This window comes from Zosterops lateralis (assembly GCF_965231275.1).
Source record: "Zosterops lateralis genome assembly, chromosome: 2".
In the NCBI taxonomy this organism is placed as follows: domain Eukaryota; kingdom Metazoa; phylum Chordata; class Aves; order Passeriformes; family Zosteropidae; genus Zosterops; species Zosterops lateralis.
Window position 1 is genome coordinate 101772340 of NC_139763.1, and position 12536 is coordinate 101784875.

A 12536-nucleotide genomic window follows, 5' to 3' on the forward strand; every position below is an offset into this window, starting at 1 on the left:
CTATTCCCTTTACTGTGACAGCTACCATGGCTTTTCCAGGACCACTTATTTGAAGCACATTGCACCCACTGCTGGCAAGCAGCACATCCGGCAGTGTGTTGGAGAGAAGAGCATATGCTTTGGCATAAAGGAAGTAAGCATGAAATGTCTACATATTTTTCAAGAGGCAAATTTTCTAAAAAGTCTGTCTGACAATAGCCCAAACCAGAACAAGCTGTAATTACATATCCAATTGCTTTACAGATTATGTGATATTTCTGTTTATTTTTGCAAGTGTGCCACATTTATGCTTCAGTCATTTAGCAGCCTTTTAACAAGCTGTAGGAGGTGCCCTGTTGCTCAGGTCTGGCAGTACTGATGGGTAGCATGTCCTTTAACCCTTTGTAAGATTTATGTAGCTTATGGAGCAGTCTCAGAGGGGTGATCTGTCCACATGGAGCTGGGGGAGGAAGGTGAGGAAATGGGATGATTGTTCACTATCCTTTCATTATACAGCTCCTTCTCATGGTATTTTGGTGCTTGAGTCCAGCAAATATAGCATGGTAGAGAGAGAATGGCATGGAGGAAACTGTCTGGAAGGAATTAAATATTAACAACATGCCTTAAATACAACCAAGTAGGAGCAAAAGACGGGAAATACTGTTCAAATACGCTCTGTACCCAGTTTTAACATAGGCATACAGGATTTGTTTACGGAAGCAGACAATCATGGCCTTCCACTCTGTGGTTAAAAGTGTATATAAAAGAAGTACTAGATGTAATTTTGTATAAATATACCTCACAAAGCAAAGCCCCAAAGGCAAGCCTGGTCCATTTGTGTTGCCACACTGTAAACTAATTATTTAATTTAAAAGAGGAAGCAGCAGTTAGCCTGACTACTTAACTGGTTGCCAAGTTGGATGGTTTTTCAGTCCATGTTACCCATGTGTACCCCTTTTTCCAGGGCTGTAAAACTCTGCTGAGAAGGCTGCTGGCTCAGCCATGGGGTACCCCAGTTGATTCAGTCTCTCCTCTTTTGCTATGAGGTTTTCAAGGTACCCCAGCCAAAATACTCTGGACAGCAAAACCAGTCTCTTAGAAGATCCCTCACTGCGTGGTTTTGTCCTTATAAAAATAAAGGGAGTGGGGAGAGGCAAATGCCCCAGAACAGGTCTGCCTGCTCTGGTAGAGGCCAGAGAAAATGGCATGTGATGCTGCTTCAGTTCTGGTATTGGTCCAATTAACCAAGGGGTTTGTCAAGCAAGTTAAATAAATAGTCCAACACTACCTCTCTCCAAATCACATTGAGTCTGATTAAGAATCCAAAGAGGGTTGTTTATTTTCAAACAAGAATGTCTGGATCACAATAGCAAAGATCATTAATTTTTTTGTTGTTGTTTTATTATCTCAGAGAGTGAGTTTTAAAAAATCACTTATCAGCTTTGTTGCCATTTGACACTGCCACAGTGTTTCTTTTCAAATGCCTTAAATGGTGAGAAATTAAAGGGCATTTATTAATATTAGCAGTCATTTTTCAAAGTGTATTGCACACATTATTATTAATATTATTCTAGAGATGCAGTGCCAGCAAATCATAGATACAGAGAGTTGGCAATAAATTAATTGGAGAACTAATAAAGTACTGGAAATTAGGAAAGATGATGAGATGGAAGAGATCAGCTGAGCAAAGAGAAGTGTGAGAATGGCACATCTTTCTTGCAGTAACATGGTAATGAATACTGATCCTCATATGCTTCTAACAACTTGCCATACTTGATTAAATTGTTGTAAAATTGCTGACATTAGCAATTACAGGATGAAAAGACCTTTATGCCAATATAAATGCATCTCTAGTGCAGAGCACTGTCCCTTCTACAATGAGAGTTTCTAAATTGATACAGTATTGTAGAGCTGGTCTTTAGCAAAACTGGTGGCTCGAGTCACCTCTGCTCGACCCTGTGTCCTGCAGCAGAGAACAGGAGTCCAGGCACTGAGGCAGAAAATCCAGGGCCCATAAACACTATGTGGTGCATCCAAGGGGAAACAACCCAAGTTCCCAGAGGACTTGGTAGGCTCTGGACTGACATTACTCTCAGAAATGAGACTTGGTACTATGGTAAATAGTGCTATAAAACCTTAGTTCCTGACTGTTTGACAGTAAAGAAAAAACAAATCTAATACCATGCTCTCAGAAAACAACAAAAGAGGTTGAGAAAAAAGTGCAGTGAGGAGTGGCCAGGGCTTCAAGGCATGAAGCAGTCCCTGTAGGCAGAACAGCCAAGAGGGACTGGGTTTCTGCAGGGGAAGAGTTGGCTGCCAGGCATGATTCTAAAGGTCTGTAAAATCTCAGGCAGTGCAGAAGGGGTGGGCAGCTGGTAATGATGAGCTGAGGGTTGTGGGTGAAAAGCTGAGGGCTCTGGTGGTGAGCTGAGGGCTTGGAGACCTAGAGAAAACTATTGGATATTTAGTTAAGAATAGTTGCAAAGGGGACAGTTTGTTAGTAATACATGATGGTTTTAAATTGACAGAGGGCAGGTTTAGATTAGATGTTAGGAAAAAATTCATTACTGAGAGGGTGGCAGGATAATAAAACAAGTTGTCCAGAGAAGTCCCATCCCTGGAAGTGTTAAAAGGTTGATTTGGATGGGCTCAGAGCTATCTGATCTAGTAAAAAACATCCCTGCCAATGGCAGGGAGGTTGGAACTAGATGGTCTTTGAGGTCCCTTCCTACCTAAACCATTCTGTGACTGTATGGTCCTTTTATAATTAAGTTGGGAAATTCTTTACCACCTGAGGTTGTGGATGCTAAAATTTACCTGAGCTTAGGTCAAGGCTGGACAGATTTGCAGAAAAGAAATCCATCAAGTGATACAGTAAAAAATTAACCAAGCTGTCAGGACTGGAAATGTTAATCTGGGAATGAGATTTATATTCTTTCCAGTGGGATGTTGCTAAAAACAGGAGGAAAGTGTCTTCTTTAAATATCTGATTTTTGTCTTGACAATGTCTCTTGACATTTCCACAGCTTTAAAATTACTTTTCCCCTCTCAATCTTTACTTTTCCATGCATTATTTTTCTGTGGCAGTCCTCTACTCTTCATTGGCTTTGTTTCTGTGAGGGACTTTGCATAATGTTTTCCCTCAAACTGTTCCATTTCAAAATTTTCCCTTTTTTTTCAAACTTCCTAGTTGCTCTGTGACTCTGATGTGTAGTTTCTAAGTCTTCTTTTGCTTTACAGTGTCCCTTTTCTCTTAGGCACTTTCCCTTGAACAGCTCTAAAACCCACTGTATTCCTCTGTGTTTCTATACAGAACTCTAAAATATCAATGAGATAAAGAGGGACAAAGCAAGGAGGCTTTAATAATAAGGCATATTTGCTTATAGGATATTTATTTTCAAAAATTCTTTAACAGGGCAAAGAGAAATTTCAGAAAAAATATATGCTTATTTTTCTTCATGTATTCTAGTCATAGGCTTTCCACAAAAAGAACTAACATTTCTTTTTGTGCTGTGTGGCCAGAAAAGCTGCTATGTGACCATTTCCTTGCCAGGACTTGATGCTGAGAAGATGCAGCCTGATACATGGAGGCAATGTGCTCCTGGTTTCATTGGGGCCATTGTGAGGGACTTTAAGGACAGGTCTCTGAGTCAAAACGAGTTTGCATTCTGTCATTTGAGAGTGGTATGGCTTTGTATGTATTCTGTTGTATACATTTGAAAGAGTACATATCCCTAAATCCTCTCAGTCAGTATATTTGTTCTTAGTCTGAGAGGCTTTTTCCAACAGTGGACTTCAGCCCTTTTTGACTTTCAAGTGGGGGCAGATGCAGAGGGGCTTTCTACAGCTGTGTCTTGCCCATGAAGAGTGCAACCCATTTCTCAGCACAGATGAGAAAAAAAAAAAGAACTTATGTGATGAGAGGAAAGGGAAGGAATTATTCCTCATAATGTTTAAAAGTAGATAAATGGAATCTGGCTGAACACTTCTGGAGCAAATGCGATGCCTTTGCCTTTGAAAACAGTGGAGGCAAACTATTTAAACTGTATTATACAATGAGCTTTATTAATCTGGGAATTTTAATTTAGTACTGGGAAGGTAACTTGTGCTGTGTGTTACAGGCTTCTGTCAATTTTAAGGATGGAGGTTGAGTTTTCCTCAGGGTGCAGCTGGTTGGAAGCACAAGAAACTGTTGTGGTTTCTGGGATTTGAGCAGATTGGCCAGGCAGAGTGTACCAGGGAGATGGGAGCTGAGCAGCAGTGGACCATGAGCAAAGCAAGGCAGGACTGGAGGCCAGTGGTCAGTAGTGACTGGTTCTGCTACTGGGAATCCAGCTGGGAGAGAGATTATTTCTACATAAGGGAGTTCCCTGCAACTCTGATGCAGTGCTCCCACTGCTTCATCCACTAAGTGAATGTAGCAAAAGCAGTAGCAAATCACTGGTTTGTAAAAGGGGTACCATAGTTTTTTAATTGTGATATTATTAGCAAATCTTCTGAAATGAAGGGAGTATAGTTTTAAAAGCATCTTCTGAATCAAACTATTGTCTCCTATGACACTTTTTCTCAAGGAAGTGTTAATGTTGGTCACATCTCTCAAGAGCATCTTTGAAAGGAAAAGACTTACTTTTTCTTAGATACTAGTTATTGTGGTTGTGTTTCTCAGTTACTCATGGTGGTTAATACAAAGCACTCAATCTCATCAGCGTTTTGAGCTACTGGTTTTACAGCCAGGTGCTTGCTGTCATGAGTTAGGCTTTTGTTAATTAGATCTTCATATATTCTGCAAAATTTTAATGGATTTGTTCTCCCTGCACACTCTTTATTCATTGCTACAGAACAGCAGAAAACAATTTAGCTCTCTGGCAGTGTATTTATTACACCACCATATGGTCTGTGTTTACTTATGCTGTACAATTAAGTGATTGTTCCGCAAATCATGGCCAAGTTCCTGAATAGCTGGGACCTAAAATCAAGTTCTTAAATTCATATTCAGGTTCCTAAATAGAAGGTCTGATTTTCAAGTATTGAGTCCGTCCTGACTCTTGCTGAGTTTTTTAAAGCAAGCAGACTATCAGCATTTTGAAAATCAGGCCTGCTTTATTACTTTAATACTTTATTAGTGTTTTCCCATGCTTCTGTGGGGAATCTAAACTATGGTTTAGACTACTCTTAATATTTGTGGTATTGCAGTGCCTGTTGTATTCTCTACATTGCAATAATATCCACTGATATGCTGACAAACTATCAATTTGGATTGATTAAAATATCCAGTAGAAAGGTTGCCAGCAAGGTTGCAATTTGGTCTTTGCTGAAAGATGAAGAGATGAACAGAGTAAGAATATTTCTGTCAAGTCACTGGGCTTTTTTCATGAAATGGTAGGCTATAAATACCATCTTTCATATAACATATGCTTTACTGCCTGGAGCTGACAACAAACCTGAGTGGAGTAGGGTTCTTTAGGAAGGTTGATTTTGCTCTCAGGACTATTGGTAGCTCTTATGTGTCTCTTAGTGAGAATATTTTTTTTTTTTTTTTGAGGTTTTTCTCCAACATGCAAGGGCAATAAGGCTTCCTTTCCTTTCTCTATATTAAAATTTCAAAGAAGGTCTGGTTCACTATTTCAGGAGCCGAGATAAATTCCTTCCTCTGGATCATTTTAAAATAAATTGTTTAAGCCCCAAATACATGTGCTGGCTGAAGCAGCGGATGTGTGAAAGGGTTGGTGTTGTTTTGCTTTATGCTGTTTATCCTTGAGAAGAGGATACTGTCCTTAATTTCTGGGCTCAGAAGCGTAGCAGAATCACTTTTTGACCTAGAACAAACAGTGACAATATTCTGTGAAAGTGTATCATGCACATGAATGCTTATGAAATATATTGCTGGGGATAACTTAGGCTTTCTTTTCAAAAGAAAATCATACCAATGCCTTTTGGAAAAAAAAGATCTTATGTGATGAGAGGAAAGGGAAGGAATTATTCCTCATAATGTTTAAAAGTAGATAAATTCAGATGGCCCTGGAACGGGAGGATTTAATATATGGTAAATCAGCAGAGTGATCTGGCACAATTGCAAAGGTGACTTTGAAAGAATTTCTTGTTTTCATTCTAGATGTCTTTCATTTTTTTCTATTCACATGCCTTGATGGATCAAAATTTGAGCCATTTTCAATAATATATATGCATTTTTTTTCTCACATAGGGGCTGCTCTTGAGAAAATAATTTTGTTTTGTAAACCTTATTTGTCTGACTGTGTGTTTCCATTCCCCTTGCAGAGGGACAGCAATAGCTGGAATTGTTTTTGGCATAGTATTTATAATGGGAGTGGTTGCTGGGATTGCCATCTGTGTCTGCATGTGCATGAAGAGCAACCGTGGGACTCGAGTGGGGGTCATCCGAACGATGCACGTCAACACCATCAACACATACCCAGGTAAGGAAGCAAAGTGAGAGCCCTGCAAGAAGGCCTGTGGTCATGGCAGGAGTGTTATCCTTGGATAGTTATAGCTCCACACTGTCATGATCTGGTCATTAAAATTCTTAGAAATGCCTCTGCCTGAATTAAGATGCAAATGAGGCCATATGCCGGTGACAATAGTATGGGTTATGTTTGATATGAGAGAGAGAAAGAAAGAAAGAAAGAAAGAAAGAAAGAAGTAGAAAATAGCTGGGGAGACAGAAAGGTGGATGATAGAGACATATAGAGAATAAGGAAAATTTCACCACTCCATGGATCCCAATGATGTTCCATTGATCCTCTCCAGCTGGTTGTCTTGGCAGTGTTGGTCACCCTGAAAAGCATAGAATCTGATGGGTTAATATAGCTCAGGCTAGATAGGAAAACCCAGGCACCTCTCTGGAGTGTCAGGAACAGTTTGGCATTGTCTCTTATAACAGACTCTGGGTTTGTTGCATCACATGCAGTCCTGTGGTGCAAGGCTTCAGGAATGACTCTGAGGGTCACTTTAGGGGGTCTTTGATGGATTATGATACTCCCTCAGCTGCCTCTTATGTGAATATCCTGTGGATGTGGCCTGTGAGGTTGGGGGTTCCACAGCTGAGCCAGTTTGTATAAGGGAGGATGAGTGTTCACTGCCTCTGAGGTTACACCCAAAACCTCCTCCCCTGCCTCGTTTCAGAGGGGGAGTAAAACTGGCTTCTGTGGGCTGTGGTCTCCTCCACCCCAAACTCAGCCAGGGAAGAATCTCTGCTGGATTTGCCTTTGTTGTGGATACATTCCTCTCCCTCGGCCTTATTTGTTTTTCCCAAGGCCTGAGGTGATTAAACAATAGCGTCTTACCTAGGTAGTTTAATTTACAGTCCAAAGTTCCAGTCAGGTATCTTCAGGGAGGCTTCTTTGGTTATAGCTTCTTTATACAGTTTTTGTTATAATGGGCAAACCTTTTATATCAGTGTTTGAGGCATGAACTATTTCAGTCTCTGACACAGTAAATGGGGAATGTGACTGCAGCAGGAAGTTCTTCTCAGTCTGGAAGGGAACAGCACAGCTCCTGCTGAGAAAGGCAGGGCAGCTCAATATGCAGTGTCTGGCAGCGCAGCTGTGGCTGTGAGGGTTTATTCAGCTGAGGGGCAGGCTAAGGAGATCTGACCAGGTGACACACTGCACAGGTGGGTGGCTCATGGTTGCCTGCAGGAGCATGTCAAGTTCTTGCTCAGAGCAGTGCTGCATTGTACAGTGTCACAGCTGCAGCTGGTCTGTAGCTGCAAAGATAAATCTGGCCATAAGAGATCCCCAAACTCAACCAGCCTAAAAATAAACAAGTCCCTGGGTGAGCAAAGATAGGATGGGTTTGAACCCAAGCAAGGAACCCCAGTGTAGTGGTTTGAAAGCAAAACCAGTGAGACACTCTAAGTCAGAAATACAATTTAATAGGAAGGAAAAATGAGTAAAATAATAAAAATAAATGCAATAATACAAAAGACCACTGACAGAGTCAGAATACAGACTGAAAAGTGTGGTGGAAGCAGTCCAGATGAGATGATCTTGAAGCAGTGATCCTGTAGAAAGGTCCGGTAGCTCTTGTCCTCTGGGAATCCAGTGGGTAAGGGCTTCCTGTGCTGTCCCAAATCCTATATTATATGGATTATAGTATATTATCCAGGTGGGAATGCTTGGCTCCTCCCCTTGGGCGGAGCATCTCACAATGGGATGATATCATTCTATGAGTCATGCAGTGGGTCCTTGATGGCCCATTAAACAGAGATAACTCCCAGAGGGAGTTACCTGTGAGTCATGGGCAAGGCATTGATGGGCCCATTAAGAGAAGATAGTCCAGAGGGAGGAGGCAAAGGAAAAACTGCCCCGCTTTGGGCACATCCAGGACAACACAGGACACCCAGCCAATCCCATTCTACCCTGAACGCAGACACATCACTGGGCGGTGATGAAACTCCAACCAATCAGTTGACTAAACCCAGGAGTTTTGGACCCCCTATAAAAGGGGACCCTGAACAATAGACAAGGTTGTTTGTCAGTGATCCTTGGTGAGTCCTGTCGTAATTCTGTCTCCATATAACAGTACAGGGCAAACGGTCTCCCTGTGCCAGAGGCTCTCTGGCAATAGATCAATTGTACCTCTTTAGTGTTCTTTTTTTTAAATTTGTTCTTGTTCATGTACAGCCAGCTTCTTCACATTGTCCAATATAATTAGGCCAGGCATATCACAGAAGGGGGAAGACCTGGAAAATAAGGTCTGTGGACCATAGTGCATAGGCTTTGAGGGGTGATGCAGAGTCTAATGCAACCTGAACTGACTGGTTTTTGCCCAGAGCTCGCAACCACTGCTGCAAGACCTCAGGTGACTTCTACAAGAGCACACAGGCAGCTCTGCAGGGTGTTCTGTACTTCGTGTCGCAGGAGAGGCATTGTCACTGGCTAGGATGCAGTGCTTGATCTCTGCATCCACCTGGCACCATGCCTGAACTGGAACTTGGAATATGAATTTGGACAATGTTTATGAAATCTTAGAATGCCTGGGGTTGGAGTGGACCTTAGAGATCATCTAGTTCTAACCTCCCAGTCCCTGGTGAGAACATGGTGCTGAGGTACCTGTTTTTGCCTTGGTCAAAGTTGGCTGATTGTTGGACATGCTCAGTACAGGCTTGTCTGTGAGTTAAGATTTGTTGTGCTGTAATTTTTTTTTAGGTGCAGGCAGCAGCAGGAAGGCACAGGGTCTAAGGCAGAGGTGTCACATGGTCTGCAGCATCCCAGGGAACAGTAGGGACCACTTGTACCTCTGGGGCAGTGCAGTTGTGTCCAAAGTGAGTGTGAGCTGATACATAGGGCTATGAATGAGCCATCTTGGTGTAGGGCCACCCACTGCACCACACTTGTCAACTTGTACCACTCTAGGAGCACCAAAGGAGATGGCACCAAGCCAGTAGGGGTCTGTCTGCAAGGCACATTTGCCTCAATTCCACATCTAGCATGTGAAAGTGGCTATTTTGTTGAAGAGATAAGCAGACCCTGGATGCAGTATAATGGTGTTTATGCAATTCAGTGACATTGTTAATTACAAATCCAGGAGCAATTGCCTTGGGATAACTTTGGGAGTTCATTATAATAAAATGCAAAGATGTTCCATACATGAAATCTTGTCATCCCCCTCTTAGAGATGCCCTACTTTTATATTCCTGTCTGTTGCAAAGGTTGCGGCAAACCTCAGGTGCATTATGTATACTTATAGGTGAGCTATGCAATACTTTTTATGTATTCCTTTATCATACCAGTCCTAATGTCTGTTTTCTCCCTCACACCATTACATTCCAGTTAGACTGAAAGCATCTGTAATCATGCTTATCATTATTTTGCATACAGAGATGAGTATGAAAGAAAATGGCAATGTTCTCAACCATGAATTGCTGAAGAGCTACTTCAAAAATGAATAGTTGCTGCAAACTGTAAAAACAGAAGCAAAATGAAAACTCCATGGCTGTAACCGTTTCATCCTCAAGTCAGCTCCTGCAATGACTCACCCTTATTTCTCAATCTCTAGGCAGTTTGACTCTACACCTCAAGGCCTCTAGTGCAAACATCAGCTTGAGCATCTTCCTCTCAGCAGCAGCAGCAGTTTTTTGAGGATGAGGAAGCTTTGAAATGTTTTCTGTGTTCCCTGCTGTCATGAACACTTCTGAAATAATTACTGACCTGGTTTGGTTGCATGGCTTGTGGCCAATACTGCCTCTGCCATTACCTGTTTTGGACAGGAACAGCAAGTGTGAGGATACTCTTCTTTCTGCCTCAGCCACAGCAGCAGCCCAGTGTTCAAGAGAGCAGGGCTTGCTTTTCATGGCACTCTGGGATTTGAGTCTCTTCCTCACATCCTTCTTCACATTCACTCACAATTCTGTTTCCATTGTATGGAGATAGCATGCTAGTACTATTTCATTGCCAGTCTGCCTGAGACATCTACAGAGGGGACAGGAGAGCATCTGTGCTGACATAAATGGAGACATGAGCAGACTCTGGACCTTAAAAATTGTAGAGACTACTCTAATTGGAGGTTGATACAGAGCCTTTAGTTCTTACCATGGTATCATTCTGCAGCATTCACTGTCTTTTTTCAGTGAATGAATCCTTTTTCTTTAAAGTTATTAGAAGTAATTGAGAAAAAGTTTTCAGCTATTTCTGAATATTTTTGTTGTCTCCTAAATGCCTAACCCAGTTTATGAATGTTGGGCTCTCCTCAGATGTCCCCATTGGTGTGAACAAGGTGAAAGCCTTGTTTTTCCTCAGCCCAAGCTATGCTGTCTGGCATTTGCCCTGGAAGGTGTGATGCTGCTGTGTTTGCCATGGTATGGTGTATCACACACCTGGAGATCTACAGGGTGTTTGAGGTGTCTGTGGAGATCAGGAGCCCTGACTGCCATCATTTTGACATGACATAAATCCCTGTGCTGCTGAAGGAGGTGGAAGGGAATGGATCTGATAAACTCAGCCTTTATCCCCCAAAAATGTTTAGCTCTGTCACATTTGCCTGGTATCATCTGCCATATAGGTGCTCAAGCCAGCACAGCCTGTTGGTAGGCACACAGCTAAAGACTGAAGGAAAAGGCAATAAACAATGACTCACATTGATATAAATTGACTCTGTAATGGCAGCCTGAAAAAACTGGAATGCATTGCCAGAAGGTTTTGTATCAGCTGCATCCAAGTCTGGATATCAGCAAGGAAATACTTGAAGGCTGATCTGAAAAACAGTTTTTTAACTCTGTGTTCTTTTTTCTCGCATTTCAGTGGCTCCACCATCATACCGTTATGAATATGAAATGGAATACCCAGCTGACCTACCTCCACCTTATACTCCAACCCCACAGACTGTGATACAGTATCCCCCACCCCCTCCATACCCTGGATATTCAGGGAAATAATTAACATGGCTTCACATCGATACTGACTGCCTTTTGAAACAGCCAGCACTGTTGGGACAGTGCTGTTTCCTCAGGGACAAATAGGATTGGGGTTTGCATCAACCCATGTGGCCAGGTGTTGAAATAAACTGGAAAGGTTGCCAAGGCTCAGGATAAATAAAAATATTGTCTACTCTGGACCATCATGTTTCATGATTAAACAACATGTGACCAAAGAAACAGTTCCTATAAGTTAGTGTCTGATGGGTAGGTCTAATACCAGCTCTTACCTTCACCTGCAATACATGGGAGTGGGGCTTTTCCCATGCAGGAACGTGCAAGTGGTGTAAATGGTTCAACAAACTGTTTCAAAGGCACAAGAGGCAGCTTCTGGGGCTTATTTTGGGGGAAAGTGTCAACTGCTGTCTTGAGATAACTGCTGTCTGTGCCTTTCCTTGAAACAAGGGGAATAAGCAAGAACAAGGAAGATTGAAACTCTTTTCCATTTCTATTTCCAGCTGATAGTACCCAGTGATCACTGTGCATATTGATAAGCATGTTACAAGGAGAAGTGCTGTTAGAATTTTCTAGTAATTAAAAAATTATGGGTATTAATTTTGGCCAAGTGCAGATTTTTTAGTGCCTCTTGATGAGCAGTTTGTGACTAGTTTATGAACTGAAATGTTAACATAAGGAGAATTTTTGTATGTGAAATACACTTATTTATAACTGATTTACTTTTACCTGGACTTAAAAACTCTATACATTGGAAATATGCTAAAATACCTTTTATATCAGCAAATGATATTTTGATTTTAGTATAAAAATATTGAATCAGCAAAACTCACAAATGGGAGAAAAAAAAAGAAAAACAAATATTAAAACATCCTAGATTTGACTTCAGTTCAATTGCATAAAGCCAGGGTTTTAAAATTATATTATTTACCAGGAATGAGGATATTCAGCCTTTGCAAAGAGATGAGGGTAGAGACTGTGAGCATCTGATTACTTTTGGATGTGTCTTGGGAATTTTAAAACTGTAGGTCATCAAGTAATACTTTTTACATTTGTCATGCATGTTGTTCAAAATCTGGTCTATATGCAGACCAGATTCCTATGATTTAAAATGTTTCATGTATTTATAAAAATAACTGTAATTCTGCAGCAGCTATTTGACTTCAGAAGC

The 12536-nt window shown here is 41.4% G+C and overlaps 1 protein-coding gene across 2 annotated transcripts in view; it reads left to right on the forward strand.

The window, feature by feature from the left end:
* CYYR1 (cysteine and tyrosine rich 1) overlaps window positions 1-11550 on the forward strand; it is a 34476-nt gene extending 22926 nt beyond the window's left edge. For both annotated transcript variants that reach the window (XM_083882095.1, XM_083882096.1), the window contains exons 3-4: window positions 6256-6413; window positions 11238-11550. In XM_083882095.1, coding sequence (XP_083738221.1) covers window positions 6256-6413; window positions 11238-11371 — 292 coding nt within the window. In that variant the 3' untranslated portion in view covers window positions 11372-11550. The remainder of the gene's footprint in view (window positions 1-6255; window positions 6414-11237) is intronic.
* The last annotated feature ends 986 nt before the right edge of the window (window positions 11551-12536 follow it).